This window comes from Rhinatrema bivittatum, chromosome 19, assembly GCF_901001135.1.
Source record: "Rhinatrema bivittatum chromosome 19, aRhiBiv1.1, whole genome shotgun sequence".
NCBI lineage: Eukaryota > Metazoa > Chordata > Amphibia > Gymnophiona > Rhinatrematidae > Rhinatrema > Rhinatrema bivittatum.
In genome coordinates this window covers 31818116-31835266 of record NC_042633.1, presented here as the reverse complement: position 1 = coordinate 31835266, position 17151 = coordinate 31818116, and the positions used below count along the sequence as shown (strand labels likewise).

Here is a 17151-nt window from a genome sequence, read left to right as displayed (position 1 = left end):
GTTTACAAATAGGCACATAGACTAAGGTAAGTAAATGTAGGATATCGTACATTCTAACAGGTGCCAATAAAGTTCGGTTACAATTTCATAAATAAAATCATTATTTGAGTATTGTTGGTCAAGTCCAGGTATGTTATTGAGTTACTATCTCTTTGAGATATTACTTCTTAAATGTAGGATTGAGTAAATTCATTCTCATCTGCGTTTCCGTGTACTTTCATTCTCTACCCTCCACACTCTTTAGTGAAGGCTTTTTTAAAGAGACATGTTTTTAAGTTTTTCTTAAAAGTTTTGAGATTATTCTGTAATCTGAGTTGGGGGGCATCGTGTTCCATAATATGGGCCCAGCCAATGATAAAGCCCTTTCTCTCACGTGGGTTAATTTTGCTGACTTTACTGAAGGGATTGTTAGTAGTGCTTTGTTTGCTGAGCTGGAGGTTTCTTTGTGGAACGTGTACTCGTAAGGCTGTGTTTAGCCAGTCTGCTTCTTTATCATGTATTAGTTTGTGTATGGTGCATAAGGCCTTGTATTTTATCCTGTATTCGATGGGTAACCAATGTAAGTCTGCTAGAGTTTCGGTTATATGGTCCCTCCTCTCTCTTCCTGTCAGTATTCTGGCTGCAGTATTTTGAAGTACTTGGAGTGGTCTTATCAATGTGCTTGGGAGTCCTAGTAAGAGTGCATTGCAGTAGTCAGTGCTGGAAAAGATAAGTGTTTGCAATACTGTTCTGAAGTGGGCAGGTGTGAGTAATGGTTTTAATCTTCTGAGGACCATAAGTTTTGCGTAGCCTTCTCTTACTTTTATAGATATGTGTTGCAATATACTGTACGGCTAGCACTTACTGCAATATACTGTACAGATAGCGCTTATTCCCACAATATACTGCAATATACTGTACGGATACTGAAGTGGGCAGGTGTGAGTAATGGTTTCAATCTTCTGAGGACCATAAGTTTTGCGTAGCCTTCTCTTACTTTTATAGATATGTGTTGCAATATACTGTACGGATAGCACTTACTGCAATATACTGTACAGATAGCGCTTATTCCCACAATATACTGCAATATACTGTACGGATACTGAAGTGGGCAGGTGTGAGTAATAGTTTCAATCTTCTGAGGACCATAAGTTTTGCGTAGCCTTCTCTTACTTTTATAGATATGTGTTGCAATATACTGTACGGATCCCACAATATACTGCAATATACTGTACGGATGGCACTTATTCCCACAATGACTGGGAATATATCTAATAAAAGGAAGAACAACAACAATGTGCAATGCAAATAAGAATAATGTATAATGGAAATAAGAAAAAGAATACAACATTAATAGAAGATACAAGAAAGTATATGCATAGATAAGTAAATAAAAGACCGTAGATTATATATTTATAGTTCAATGTTATATTTGCACACCTCCCTTGGGTGCAGCTGTGTAGCAGTCGGCTGTATCTGATTTATGCCTGCGATATCAATAGCAGGCGGTTGTCTTCAGGACTTCAGTGCAGGAGTAAGACATACGTCCAGCCTCTAGCTAGCACCTGTACCAGTCTATTGATCTCGCAGTGTGGCTTATATATGATGTCTTGTTCTTTGCTTCCACTAAGAGGGCCTCTTTCCCGCCTGTACCCACCCATCAATCATACTGTTCACGTTTCCTTTCCCATACATTCCAGTCCTAGGACAGACATGCTTTTGCCAGATGTTTGCTCTGCAAGATCTGCAGATTTTAATCTATAGGTAACTCAATAATGCAGGCTCCTTGAGAGCTTGACCACATCACCATTTCTACATATAATTCAGAGTTGTAGTTTTCCAGCTTAACATCCCCTAAATACATGTTCACAATGTACAGATAAGGCAGTGGTTCATTTTTTGAGAGACTATCTAATCCTAATACCATGACATTGAGGTATCTTCACATTTGCTGTCCCTCTCTAATACAGTAGCTTCTTTCCATTTGTGCGCTGGTGAATTTTCAGTCCTTTCCTCCATTTGCCGGAACAATTGTCCAAGCTTAAGAACTGAGACTGAGGATGGTTGCTTACTCTTATACTTCAGGGCTATTTGAGCATTTAGGTCCATTGATGCCATTAAGCATGCCTGAAGGCCTATTATGATAGCGCTAGAGAAGTAATTAATGTCAATAAGACCCAAACCGCCTTCAGTTCTAGGGATGTATAATCTCAGCGTACACTGCTTCTTTCAGATTACCAGATGGGCATGAAGGAGCTTTCTTGTTTTTACATTATGGGGCCAAAACTGTATGATATTGTAGGAAGTGCAAGTTAATTAATAGCTCGTTTCTTATTCCATGCTAAGGCACTTTTCAATAACAGCTTCAGTCTTCTATTGTATTCTTTACTGATCTTTTTTCTCAGTTCTTGATCCTGAATTTTTCTACCTTCCTCTGCTCCAAGATATTTTTGCTCCAGTTCCTTTATACTTGTAAGATTCGTGGACGCTTGCTGCTGTGGTGAGATTGACACAACCTACGGAGTAGGCCCTGTAGGTTCTCACTGACAGCTGGCAGAGCTACTCCAGGGAAAAACTGGACAGGAGCTAAAACTATACCAACCCCTTTCCCCTAGGGTTGAGCCCTCGGGTCTGGGGGGCAGGCAAGTCTTAGGCGAGAGTCTCTATCGAAGTAGCAAATGCATAGGTTCAGGGCCAGGCCAAGGTCGGAGGCGGATGGCAAGCGAGAATGGTCAAAGTTCAGGCAAAGGTCAGTGGCAGGCAGCAAGCAAGAATGGTCAATGCCCAGGTAAGGGTCAGATCCAGAAGTCAATCTGAGGATAGGATGGGGAGACAAGCAGGGCAGGCAGTTGGATAAGACAAGGCTGGGCAGGCTGAGATACAAGGCAAGACTGGGCTGAAGAGATGAGACAGGCTAGGCTGGAGAGACGAGGCAAGGAGCAGGACCAGAATGCAGGAAACAGGAAGTAGCAACACACACTACACTCTGGTATGTAGGAGACCCGTTGCCGAGGTGAGAGAATCAGAAGGGCCGTTTTGTAGGGCTGAGGCACTGACGTCATCAGTGGGTGCTGCAGCCCTTTTCCTGCCATGGGCCCTAGAAAGCTGAGGACTTGGTGTGCATGCCTAAGGACAGCATAGGGAGAGGGCAGCCATGTCGCGCAGGAGAGGCCTAGCTGGCCGTGGAGCGTCACTGCAGGCGTTGGGGGCTTCTCATGAGCCGGCAATTGCAACAATACTGAAATCTTCAGTCAGAGAGATGTTTTCAGTTTTGCTTAATTTTCCTCTAAGGAAAGTCACCTCAGCACAGTTGTCCCAGGGCAGATATCATCTGAAAACTTCTTCACTACTTGGTCTTGTTCTGCTACACATTCATCACAGGAACTGTAGCATGTCATGATCCGAGCTGCTAGGCAACCTCCCTAACCCGCAGAGGTCCTCATGGAGCTCCCCTCTCTCCGGTGCTAGCTACCTCCTTGATGCTCCCATGATGCAGCAGGGCCAGTCCTATCTCTCCCAGAACTCAGGGCTTCTTCATCGAGTCACCTTGGCTCTTTACATTGGCCCAACTTTCCTTCTGCCTGGCTCCCTTGGCCTTCTTGTTGCACCTTGCCTTGTGGCCTCCTCGGCCTTCCTGCCTTGTCCTGTCGCCTCCTCGGCCTTCCTGCCCTGTCCAGTGGCCTCCTCGGCCTCCCTGCCTTGTCTTGTGACCTCCTTGGCCTTCTTGTTGCACCTTGCCTTATGGCCTCCTCGGCCTTCCTGCCTTGTCCTGTCGCCTCCTCGGCCTTCCTGCCCTGTCCAGTGGCCTCCTCGGCCTCCCTGCCTTGTCTTGTGACCTCCTTGGCCTTCTTGTTGCACCTTGCCTTATGGCCTCCTCGGCCTTCCTGCCTTGTTCTGTCGCCTCCTCGGCCTTCCTGCCCTGTCCAGTGGCCTCCTCGGCCTCCCTGCCTTGTCCTATGACCTCCTTGGCCTTCTTGCTCAGGCCTACTAGCCTCACTCTGCCTTGCTTTGCAGCCTGCTTAGGCCTCTTTGGTTTTCTCTTGTCTGGCCTTATATGTACCTTGCTTTATGTTAGTTTCCTGTAAGCCTGTGTTGTACCTTTCTTGTCCTTGTCTCATCCTGCCTCGTCCTCCCAGTGACTACTGCTCCCTGTAGGCCTTTGGTCCCAGCCATTGTCTCCCATGTTTGCTTTGCCTCCTCTTCCAGCCCTTCTGTGCCAGTCCCCTGCTCCGGCCTGGTTCCCTTGTCCTGTCCCGCCTTGCATCCCTAGGATTGATCTTGTTGTCTTGGACTGTCTCTGACCTTGTCTGCTCTTTGCCTGGCCAGACCCTAGCCTGCTATGTCCTACTCCCAGAAAGCCCCGCCAGCCACCGGGACCTGTGGGCTCAACCCAAGGGGCAGGTGGCTGGTTAGTTGGAAGATCCAGTCTGGCTTTGTCCTAGCGTTTGGCCCTGCTCCCGCTAGGGAAATCCCCCCTCAGATATCATTGGTAGGGTATGTGTAGCTCTAAGATGAAGGTTAACTCCATAGCCCAAGGAGTTAGAGTACTCAGTGGATTAAATGCCAGATAAAACAAGAGCGGCATCAGAGAATTTCCCTGAAATATTCCTCACTGGATCTTAATGCTAGAAATGACAAATTGATCATCTTCATAATTCTGATGGCGTGTAGTCTGCCACCTTTTCATGGTGCACTTGATGTCCTCAATTAATGCAGGGTTCATGTTGTACACTTCAAGGAAATCTCTTATCCAAGAGTGTGGGATGCTCTCAAAGGCTTTCTTATAGCCAGTCCATGCTATACTGAGGTTTCAGCTTTTTAGAGAGCGGCCATATTAGCTTTATTTTATTTATTTATTTAAACATTTTTATATACCGGCATTAGTGGTGGACATCATGCCGGTTTACAATGAACAGTTAAGCTTAGAAATTACATTTTAACAGGGAAAGCAATGCTTTCTTCAGCATAAAACGAGTCTTGGTTCCATATGTGCCTCTCTTGTTATTTTCCTGTTCTGTCATTAAGATATTATTAGAGTCAATATGATCCTATATTCTATCTGGCCTATAGATTGTAGGCAGGCAAGTTAATGACTGATATTTTGGGAGACATTATTCGGGTCTCCTTTTGGAAGGAGGGGGGTTCTTCCTTTTAGTAGCCATTGTAGAGTTAATTCTGGCTGCCTGATCAATTGAGTTTGTAGTTAGAGAGAAGTTAAGTATTTGAGCCAAAAGTTGGGCTCTCTAGCAGGGCCAGGACCCTTCCAATTTGGGGCTCTTTTCATCCTGGCTATCGGGTCAGTTGATGTAATTATAATAAAGAGGAAGGTTGCCCTGCACCTTTATAGCCAGTATGCAAATTGAGCTCTGCCCACATCTCTATATGGGAATTGAGCTCCACCCCTCTCTCTCCCTGTGCTCTTTGGCTCCACCTAGGGGGCAGAGTGATGACTACAGCTGCACATGCTCAGTAGGGCATGTTTGAAAGTTCTAGATTCTTTGAGATCAAAGTTCTATGCTGGGCTCCAACCAATGATGTCACCCATGTGTGAGGACTACAATCCTGCTTGACTTCAGAGAATACAGATTATAGCCTTGTTCATTTAACTTATCATGCTTTTAACTTTGGATGTTAGGCTTAACTTACAAAGTCTCCTGTGTGGATCACTTCATGTCTTCTCAAGTAGGATATCCTAGTGAAACTTTTATCACACTGAAAACATCTAAATTGTTTCTCTGTTGCATGGTTTCCTGTATGTATTCTTTCATGCTTTCTCAGGGTATATCTAGTAGAGAAACATTTATCGCATTCAGAACATGTAAATGGTTTCTCTCCCATGTGGTACATTTTATGGCGTCTTAGATGATGTAGCCTACTAAAACTTTTATCACACTCCGAACATGTGAATGGCTTTTCTCCTGTGTGGATCATTTTATGGTGTCTTAAGTTGGTTTTCTGACTAAAGCTTTTATCACACTCGGCACATTTAAATGGTTTCTCACCCCTGTGGATCATTTTATGGTTTTTTAGCTGACGTGCAGTGCTAAAACTTTTATCACACTCAGAACATTTAAATGGTTTTAATCCTATGTGGGTTGTTTCATGTTGTCTTAGGCCGGACTGCCGAGTAAATGTTTTATCACATTCAGAACACTTAAACGGCTTCTCTCCTGTATGTATTCTTTCATGACCTCTCAGGGCAGATTTTTTGCTAAAGCTTTTATAACATTTGCAACATGTAAATGGTTTCTCTCCAAGGTGGGCCATTTCGTGTTGCCTCAGGTTGGATTTTTGACTAAAATGTTTATCACATATAGAACATTTAAATGGTTTCTCCCCCAGATGGGTCATTTCATGTTGTTTCATGTTGGATTTCTGACTAAAGCTTTTAGAACACTGAGAACATTTGAATGGCTTCTCTCCCGTGTGAATCCTTTCATGCGGCCTCAGTTCGGATTCAAAAATGAAGCTTTTGTCGCATTCTGAGCATTTAAATGGCCTCTTTCCTGTGTGAATCGTTTCATGTCGTCTCAGGTTGAATTTATGACTAAAATATTTATCACATTCAGAACATTTAAATGGTTTCTGCCTTAGGTGGGTCATTTCATGTCGTTTCATGCTGTACTTCTGACTAAAGCTTTTAGTACACTCAGAACATTTGAAGGGCTTCTCTCCTGTGTGAGTCCTCTCATGTGGTCTCAGTTCAGATTCATAAATGAAACTTTTATCGCATTCTGAACACTTAAACGGCTTCTCGCCTGTGTGAATTGTTTTGTGTCGTGTCAGTTTGGATTTACAAATGAAGTCTTTATCACATTCCGAGCATTTAAATGGCTTCTCTCCCGTGTGAATCCTTTTGTGTACTCTCAGTTCAGATTCCCAGGTGAAGCTTTTATCACATTCTGAGCATTTAAATGGTTTCTTTCCTTTGTGCAAAAGCTGATGAATTTTAAGCTGTGATCGCCAACTAAAACATGTTTTACATTTATTACATTTAAAATGCTTTTCTCTGCTGTAAGGGTTTTTTCTTGTTATGAGGTGTGATTCCCAAGTAAACCTTTTATCACATTCAGAACACTGAAATGGTTTTTCTTCTCCCAGCTCGCCTCTGCCTGCAAGGCATTTTTCACACCAAGTACATTTTAATGATTTCTTTTGCCTGTTAAATTTTCTTTGTGCTATAGAACTTGTTTTTGTAGAGACTCTTTTCTCAGCTTCGGTACAGGTAATTGTTTTTTTTCCTCTATGGTATTGCTGGATGCATGCGTGACTTGACTTCTCCCTGACCTTGTTCTCATATTCAATCTTTTCGTGGTGCTCAATAGAATATGACTTTCTGATAAAGCTTTCTGAAGAAGGAGCGCTTTGAAGTGGTCTCTCTCTTTCATTGTGTCTTTGAGATTGTACAAGCTCTGAGTGCTGTTTGGAAGATCTCTCGGGTTCATTAAATGTGTTGGGTCTCTCTCCTCTTCCATCCTCTCTCTCCTCTTCCATCCTCGGACCTCCTTCACAGTCAGCAGAAGGAACCTGGCTTGGGGGATCTTGGTGCTTCCATTTCTTCCTCTGCATCTCATTATCCATTCTCCACTTTTCATAATGGTTTCCCTCATCTGTTGGTTTAAAATGACAGTATGCTAATTCATTTTACAGCCATGCAGAAGGAAAATATCCTCCTATGATTCTTGAAAAGACCTTTGTTTGGTTAAGGATCCAGATGACACATAACAGGACATGGTATGGAAGCCAATGTACAAAGGCAGGTGTAGCAACTCGTGTCCTGGAGTGCCACAAACAGGTCTGGTTTTCAGGATAGCCACAACAAATATATGTATGAGATATATTTATGGACAACAGAGGCAGTGCATGCAAATATACCTCAAATATATACGCATTGGGGATATCTTGAAAACCAGACCTATTTGTGGCACTCCAGAATGGGAGTTGTCAATCCCTGTTCTGCATTGCTTAGGGTGACGGGGCAAGCGTAGTTTGTGGAATGAGAATTTGGGAATAGCTCTTAGGCGTTCACAATTGCCACGCTCGAGGAGGTGCAGTGAAGTTTGCTTTTTTGTTATAAAGGGTGTGAAAATGTTTACGTGAAGCAGCAGAGAACCATAAGAAAACCATTAGCCAACTAGGGCTCCCCAATGGGGTCCCAGCTCGCAGGTCCCACTACTGTTGCTGACATTTGAAGAGGCCCTGCATGCAACTGATTAGTAAATTACATGTATATATTATGCAGTTTAGTTGGCTAGTGGTTTTCTTATGCTTGGCTGCTGTTTCACGTAAACATTTTCACGCCCTTTATAACAAAAAAAAAAAAAAAAAGGGGAAGGATCCAAAGTCCAATCCGATTCAGTCTTTCAAGGATCATACTTTGGATCTAGCCCTGATTAAACGGACTCTTTATGCCACAAAAAGTTGTTTTCAATTGCTTACCAGTAATGTTTGCTTGCATGCCTCCTCCTGAACGTTAAAGGCAGCGCACGCATATTATTTGGGGTACTTCCTACGGGTGTGACGTCTGCACGTCGGGCCACTCTACGTTTGTAAAAAGCGGATGTGATGACCTCTTCCAAAAGCCGAGCCGTCAGGACTCCCGTGGTGGTGGTGGTGGGTGCTCGGAACGACGGCAGAGGTGCAGGACACGCAAGCGGAGCGCAAAGAGCTGAAACCTCCTTCAGGAAATGCCTCTCTCTTCCCATTTCCTTTCCTGCTTACGCCACAAAAGCCGAGAGTGGCACAGAAAGCAAGTGGAAGAGCCAAACGGTGCTAGAAAGACTGCACCCAAGCCCGCGGGGATTTTATAATAAAGGAAGTGCTTTTCTCACCGCTCTGGGTATCAGCCGCCTCCTCTTCTCTCTTGGGCTCTTCCATGTGCAGCAGCTCTGCCACGGGCTCAGACCTGCACCCTCGGCTGCCTGTCAGGAAACCAAGTGGGACCATATCTTCAGCTTGCACATCATCTGGGGATGCCGACCTCAGAAAAGCAGCACATCCTGCTGGCAGGAGCTAAGGACCCTCTGCGGCATTGCTGCCAGAAGAATGTTCGGCAGACGGGGAACCAACGGGGAGGCAACCTCGCTACCTGCCAACTGCCGCTTACCGATTTATTACACGTACCATCATCGGACACATGTACCGCGCGTACAGAGCTCTGTGTGTGTCCCTGCCTCCTTCTTCCAGGGGGGGGGTCACCCTGCCTCCCTGCCTCCTGCTTTTGACAGTGTGGGGTGGGAGTTCACACTTCCTCCCTTTCTTCTGCTGCTGCCCGTTGTGGGTGTCACCGTTCCTGCTGCTGGGGATGGGGATGTGTGTGCAGGCAGATGTTACTATGCCTGCGCTCTCCCTTCTGCTGCTGACAGTAGTGGGTGTCACCGTTCCTGCTGCTGGGGATGGGGATGTGTGTGCAGGCAGATGTTACTATGCCTGCGCTCTCCCTTCTGCTGCTGACAGTAGTGGGTGTCACCGTTCCTGCTGCTGGGGATGGGGATGTGTGTGCAGGCAGATGTTACTATGCCTGCGCTCTCCCTTCTGCTGCTGACAGTAGTGGGTGTCACCGTTCCTGCTGCTGGGGATGGGGATGTGTGTGCAGGCAGATGTTACTATGCCTGCGCTCTCCCTTCTGCTGCTGCCCGTTGTGGGTGTCACCGTTCCTGCTGCTGGGGATGGGGATGTGTGTGCAGGCAGATGTTACTATGCCTGTGCTCTCCCTTCTGCTGCTGACAGTAGTGGGTGTCACCGTTCCTGCTGCTGGGGATGGGGATGTGTGTGCAGGCAGATGTTACTATGCCTGCGCTCTCCCTTCTGCTGCTGCCGGTAGTGGGTGTCACCGTTCCTGCTGCTGGGGATGGGGATGTGTGTGCAGGCAGATGTTACTATGCCTGCGCTCTCCCTTCTGCTGCTGCCCGTTGTGGGTGTCACCGTTCCTGCTGCTGGGGATGGGGATGTGTGTGCAGGCAGATGTTACTATGCCTGCGCTCTCCCTTCTGCTGCTGACAGTAGTGGGTGTCACCGTTCCTGCTGCTGGGGATGGGGATGTGTGTGCAGGCAGATGTTACTATGCCTGCGCTCTCCCTTCTGCTGCTGACAGTAGTGGGTGTCACCGTTCCTGCTGCTGGGGATGGGGATGTGTGTGCAGGCAGATGTTACTATGCCTGCGCTCTCCCTTCTGCTGCTGACAGTAGTGGGTGTCACCGTTCCTGCTGCTGGGGATGGGGATGTGTGTGCAGGCAGATGTTACTATGCCTGCGCTCTCCCTTCTGCTGCTGACAGTAGTGGGTGTCACCGTTCCTGCTGCTGGGGATGGGGATGTGTGTGCAGGCAGATGTTACTATGCCTGCGCTCTCCCTTCTGCTGCTGACAGTAGTGGGTGTCACCGTTCCTGCTGCTGGGGATGGGGATGTGTGTGCAGGCAGATGTTACTATGCCTGCGCTCTCCCTTCTGCTGCTGACAGTAGTGGGTGTCACCGTTCCTGCTGCTGGGGATGGGGATGTGTGTGCAGGCAGATGTTACTATGCCTGCGCTCTCCCTTCTGCTGCTGCCCGTTGTGGGTGTCACCGTTCCTGCTGCTGGGGATGGGGATGTGTGTGCAGGCAGATGTTACTATGCCTGCGCTCTCCCTTCTGCTGCTGCCCGTTGTGGGTGTCACCGTTCCTGCTGCTGGGGATGGGGATGTGTGTGCAGGCAGATGTTACTATGCCTGCGCTCTCCCTTCTGCTGCTGACAGTAGTGGGTGTCACCGTTCCTGCTGCTGGGGATGGGGATGTGTGTGCAGGCAGATGTTACTATGCCTGCGCTCTCCCTTCTGCTGCTGACAGTAGTGGGTGTCACCGTTCCTGCTGCTGGGGATGGGGATGTGTGTGCAGGCAGATGTTACTATGCCTGCGCTCTCCCTTCTGCTGCTGACAGTAGTGGGTGTCACCGTTCCTGCTGCTGGGGATGGGGATGTGTGTGCAGGCAGATGTTACTATGCCTGCGCTCTCCCTTCTGCTGCTGACAGTAGTGGGTGTCACCGTTCCTGCTGCTGGGGATGGGGATGTGTGTGCAGGCAGATGTTACTATGCCTGTGCTCTCCCTTCTGCTGCTGACAGTAGTGGGTGTCACCGTTCCTGCTGCTGGGGATGGGGATGTGTGTGCAGGCAGATGTTACTATGCCTGCGCTCTCCCTTCTGCTGCTGACAGTAGTGGGTGTCACCGTTCCTGCTGCTGGGGATGGGGATGTGTGTGCAGGCAGATGTTACTATGCCTGCGCTCTCCCTTCTGCTGCTGACAGTAGTGGGTGTCACCGTTCCTGCTGCTGGGGATGGGGATGTGTGTGCAGGCAGATGTTACTATGCCTGCGCTCTCCCTTCTGCTGCTGACAGTAGTGGGTGTCACCGTTCCTGCTGCTGGGGATGGGGATGTGTGTGCAGGCAGATGTTACTATGCCTGCGCTCTCCCTTCTGCTGCTGACAGTAGTGGGTGTCACCGTTCCTGCTGCTGGGGATGGGGATGTGTGTGCAGGCAGATGTTACTATGCCTGCGCTCTCCCTTCTGCTGCTGACAGTAGTGGGTGTCACCGTTCCTGCTGCTGGGGATGGGGATGTGTGCGCAGGCAGATGTTACTATGCCTGCGCTCTCCCTTCTGCTGCTGACAGTAGTGGGTGTCACCGTTCCTGCTGCTGGGGATGGGGATGTGTGTGCAGGCAGATGTTACTATGCCTGCGCTCTCCCTTCTGCTGCTGCCCGTTGTGGGTGTCACCGTTCCTGCTGCTGGGGATGGGGATGTGTGTGCAGGCAGATGTTACTATGCCTGCGCTCTCCCTTCTGCTGCTGCCCGTTGTGGGTGTCACCGTTCCTGCTGCTGGGGATGGGGATGTGTGTGCAGGCAGATGTTACTATGCCTGCGCTCTCCCTTCTGCTGCTGCCCGTTGTGGGTGTCACCGTTCCTGCTGCTGGGGATGGGGATGTGTGTGCAGGCAGATGTTACTATGCCTGCGCTCTCCCTTCTGCTGCTGACAGTAGTGGGTGTCACCGTTCCTGCTGCTGGGGATGGGGATGTGTGTGCAGGCAGATGTTACTATGCCTGCGCTCTCCCTTCTGCTGCTGCCCGTTGTGGGTGTCACCGTTCCTGCTGCTGGGGATGGGGATGTGTGTGCAGGCAGATGTTACTATGCCTGCGCTCTCCCTTCTGCTGCTGACAGTAGTGGGTTACCCTGCCACCCTACGTCCTTGACAAGCCACGGATTTCCTCCCGCCTTTCCTGCTGTTACTTCCAAAGGGGTCACCTTTCCCCCCAGGCTTCCAGCACTGAAAATTCACAAAAATCAAAAACCGTGTGCAGCTGGGAGGGAGGAGGGAGGTCAGAAATAGCGAAGGAAGGAAGAAAGGAAGGACAAAAACGTCAAAGTGGATGGGAAACAGAAGCTGATGAACAGACTCAGGTAAAGGGGCAAAGAGACATTGGAAGGGAGGGAGAATACAGAGGAGAGAAGGTGAGGCGACACTACAGAGAGGAAAAGACTGGAGAAGAGACGGTACTTTTGGGAAGAGAGACAGGCTGTAGTGAAATGGTGGGGGAAGATAAGAGAGAAGAAAGACGTGAACGGCAAAAAAAAAAAGAAGAGAAATGGAGCAATCAAATTCTCCAAAGAAGAAAAGTTGGAAAATTAGGAGACAATTATAATGGCCTCATTCTCCCTGATCCAGAGAAGGCGTCTTTCCTGTAAGAAACCTTTGGAGCAGCCATCACTAGCTTTAATCCAGGCTACATCACCTGCTTCACACCATTCCTCACAAGTGTCTCTGATGGCCTGGTTTCTGCTTTCCTCAGATCTCTCGGGCACGATCTCGATTACCTCTTGCTTAAATCGGATTAAAATGCCAGGTTTGACATCAGAGGAGCCTGTAATGGGAAAAGATGGTTACACTATCTGTACAACAGTTCCCCAGAGCTTACATTATCAGTGCAAGAGAGATTGGAATGCTGCTACGCTCATTACCACTCTCACGAGTGCAGCGCTAAGGTTAGAGGGGCGCTGCTGTACTGATCATCATCTGAAATCCATTCTAGCATTCTGATCATTTTAAAAACCGGGGTAGGAAACTGTCTTCTGTAATATACCCAAGCATGTTTCATGAACATCACCCACTGTGCCCAATCCTGCAAGCTTCTTAGTACCAAGGGAACACCTACTGCATTTTAACATGTGATTCAATTTTAGTCTGCCCTAATGTTAATGCAACCACTGGGGTAAATATCACAGAGGGTACTTGAGTTCCTAACACTCTCTAATTACATTAACAATCAGTCACAAATAGAGAGATCACATTTAAATCAATGTGTAACCGTTTATTGAATACACAACAAACTTCCTAACTAGACAGAATAAAACCTAAACTAACACATTCACTCCATACTCACATCCATTTAAAAAAACATACATATTGCACAAATAATTTTAATTAAATATGTCTACAAAATCAATTTCAAATGTGTAAACTTTTTCATTGAATTAACAAATATTTTTTATCTTCATTGTGCATGTCCTCGTTACCCTTCCTTGTCCAACAAAAGATATCTTCGTTTCGCCTATAGCCTAGGCTTCCTCAGGGACTATTATTCATAATTCATGATAATTTCAACAAAATCTTTCTCTATAAGATCCCATATATCATGATCTTTCACATCATCCAAAGCTTATACCAATATTCAATTGCTCATAACGATATATTGGGAACCACAAGGAGGTCCATGTCAACAATGCCACAATTCCAACAAACTAGCCGGTGACCCTCATATTAATCCAGCGTTAATCAATAAGCCTCCAAACTCTCAAAAGTATTTTAAACGGAGGTGAAAAAATTCTTAACTGTTCTCCTCGGTCAACCGGATCTTCACATGTTGTGCTCACCAATTCACGTAATCCAACGCAACGTAATGCGTCAGGCATTACGTTGCGTTGGATTACGCAACGTTGGATTACGCAACGTAATGCGTCAGCCTGCCTGACGCATTACGTTGCGTTGGATTACGTGAATTGGTGAGCACAACATGTGAAGATCCGGTTGACAGAGGAGAACAGTTAAGAATTTTTTCACCTCCGTTTAAAATACTTTTGAGAGTTTGGAGGCTTATTGATTAACGCTGGATTAATATGAGGGTCACCGGCTAGTTTGTTGGAATTGTGGCATTGTTGACATGGACCTCCTTGTGGTTCCCAATATATCGTTATGAGCAATTGAATATTGGTATAAGCTTTGGATGATGTGAAAGATCATGATATATGGGATCTTATAGAGAAAGATTTTGTTGAAATTATCATGAATTATGAATAATAGTCCCTGAGGAAGCCTAGGCTATAGGCGAAACGAAGATATCTTTTGTTGGACAAGGAAGGGTAAAGAGGACATGCACAATGAAGATAAAAAATATTTGTTAATTCAATGAAAAAGTTTACACATTTGAAATTGATTTTGTAGACATATTTAATTAAAATTATTTGTGCAATATGTATGTTTTTTTAAATGGATGTGAGTATGGAGTGAATGTGTTAGTTTAGGTTTTATTCTGTCTAGTTAGGAAGTTTGTTGTGTATTCAATAAACGGTTACACATTGATTTAAATGTGATCTCTCTATTTGTGACTGATTGCTAATGTTAATGCAGACATTATATGGACTAAAGAGAGAAAAAAAATGTTAAAGAGCTATGTCGCTTGCAAAATCATGCAAATAAGCTCAATAAAATGGGTCACTGCAGGTCAGTCTAAAGAAATTTGCATAAAGCCACCAGCAATACAAAAGATGAACAATATCTTATTTATTTATTTCCAAAACTTATATTCCAGCGATCCTCCACTTCATCTGCTGGAGACAGAGAAATACTGAAGGGGGCTGCAGGTGGCACACCGTACTTACAGAGGTGCCCTGCAAGTTTTTCTCTGTTTCCATCTGCTGGAAGGGAGGCATTACCCAGCAGTCTGGGCTGATCCGGGTACGTACAGGGAACTACAAAATTACTGTACACGTTACCTATTGACAACCCAGGAGAAGGAAAAGGAAAAAAAAGAGAAAAACCCAGCAGAGTCTAGGCTGGATCATCTCCGAAAGCTAAGGGGAATAGATACGATTTGAGGAGCTTTCTTCCCCAAGTGTAGTTATGTTATTGTGTTATGCCTCAACGGCTAAACTAAGTCACAGTCTCCTAAACGGTCACATTCCCCCCCCCCCATTGGCAGGTCGTCTCCCCTCAAAAATAAAATGGATGTAGGGCCTTGCCAGTCTGACCACTCTCCTCAGCTTGGTTCACCCACCGCTGTCAAGTACCCCTCTCCCCAGTGCAGCCTACCCTAAACTAAGGAAAGAGAAAATGGGGCAAGAAAGCGAATGATAATCTATTGTCCCACCAACACCAAAATCCAATATGGCAGCAGCTGACCTTAGTGAAGGTGTCCAGGAGGAGTCGGATACTCGCCTGTTACAGGAGGGGGAATCTCTGATTCAGGAGGCTCCGTGGAGGGCAGATCTTCCTCTTGTTTAACGCTCAGTGAGAACACAGACGTTACGACTGGAAGGCCTGGGATGAGAAAACAAACCTGGCTAGGAGGATTCATTGATAACTTGCTAATATTATATTAGGAAACGGATGTTAAGTCTCCAAATGTTTGATGTTAATGATCCATCTTCTGTGATGTAAAAATGCAGAGCCCTTTAAATCCAGAACATTTACTTACTAATGGGGGGGTCCTTCATGGTTTCTTTTCCCTCCCACTCACAGGGTTGAGTGAAGTATTTCTCATCTTCCTTTTTAATCTTAAATATTACATCAGGGTTAACAATTGAATAACCTGTCAAGAAAAAATAGGATATGTACATTTTAAATGCTTACTTGTAAGTAGTATGAGGTTTCACCTGGTTCCTATTTTGATGAAGTAGTATCAGAGAGAAAGGGAGTGGGAGTGGGAGTGTGTGTGTGTGTGTGAGAATGTGAGCGAAGAGACAATCATGGCCTGCCACTTAACTTATTAAACCTATGAGATTTTCTGGTGCAGTTTCTATTTCTATTCATAATCCTCCTAGATGGAAGCACCACTGCTGCCAATCTTCTCTGCCAGCGTGTGCTCCCTGAAAGGTTAATATTCAGCATGTCAGGCCAGCTAAATTCAGGACTTATGTGGGATTTAAAAATTCCTGCTGGTTGACTACCTCCGAGCTATCCGATTAATTAGTTAACAGGATAAAGCAAAGCTGCATAACTTAGAGACGTTCCAGAGGCATTGTAGGGTGGAGTTAACATATCCGGCTAACTCTGTGACTTGCCCAAGGTTACAAGGGTTTACCTTTTGATACGAGGAAGCCGTGAATCTCCTTGATGACCTTTTTGTACAGCTCCTTCTGCCGTTCTCCCAGAATGTCCCACTCCACTTCCCAGAAATAAGCAGCGACGTCCCTGAATGTGACCGATGCCTGGAACAGCAAACAGGACACCCTCAGCCCCTCTCCCTCCAGCTTCATTATAACGTGCGGGCAATAAACTGTATTATATAACCTCTGTCAGTGAGATCAGTTCTCCAGCAGTATGATAGGAGCTCTGTCCTCGAGGGTAATTTTCTAAGTCATTTCTGAGAATAAACAGTTCTTTAATGACAGGAATGGGCTTTTAGAAAACATCCTGTCCTGTCTGCAGTTAAACTTGCACACATAGTGGCATTACATGCGTAAGTTTATTCACAGTGACAGGAGCTCTTACATACATACTTTTATTTTTCAAATATGCGCACATCCGTTTTCTTTTCTAAATTATCTGCACAAATTAGCAGGTGTGCGGGTCATTTTCCTGGGGTTAGTTTGCTACCAGAACAATTCAGCTCCCACCAAACTGCACCCCACAGTTTGAATTCACATCATTTTCCTCCAAAGAGGCACCAGGGGACCAGTCAATCCACTGGCTCATTAGACCTCATAGGTTTTTGCAATCTTAAACAAGAACTAGCCTCCTGGTTAACCACCACAATAAATGTCCGGTTAACACAAGGCTCCCCGCATCCCTTACTCATAAAGGGTGCGATTAAACCCATCCAAAAAACTAAAAATCAGGCTTTGACCCCTAAACAGTTGAACACTATTGCCTAGCCTCCAGCCTCTCCTTCCTACCCAAATTAGTAGAAAAAGACAGTTAGTTTCAACTCC

The 17151-nt window shown here is 46.0% G+C and overlaps 1 protein-coding gene across 3 annotated transcripts in view; it reads right to left on the bottom strand.

Moving 5' to 3' along the window:
- Window positions 1-17151, bottom strand: part of LOC115080804 (oocyte zinc finger protein XlCOF6-like) — a 41181-nt gene that overhangs the window by 21497 nt on the left and 2533 nt on the right. Inside the window, exons 2-7 of one of the 3 annotated variants that reach the window (XM_029585226.1) lie at window positions 16302-16428; window positions 15696-15809; window positions 15437-15538; window positions 12738-12866; window positions 8811-8900; window positions 1334-7589 (exon numbers count right to left, since the gene is read on the bottom strand). In XM_029585226.1, coding sequence (XP_029441086.1) covers window positions 5617-7589; window positions 8811-8900; window positions 12738-12866; window positions 15437-15538; window positions 15696-15809; window positions 16302-16428 — 2535 coding nt within the window. In that variant the 3' untranslated portion in view covers window positions 1334-5616. Of the gene's footprint in view, window positions 1-1333; window positions 7590-8810; window positions 8901-12737; window positions 12867-15436; window positions 15539-15695; window positions 15810-16301; window positions 16429-17151 lie in introns of those variants that run through there. The other 2 variants (XM_029585228.1, XM_029585227.1) reach the window with 2 other exon arrangements.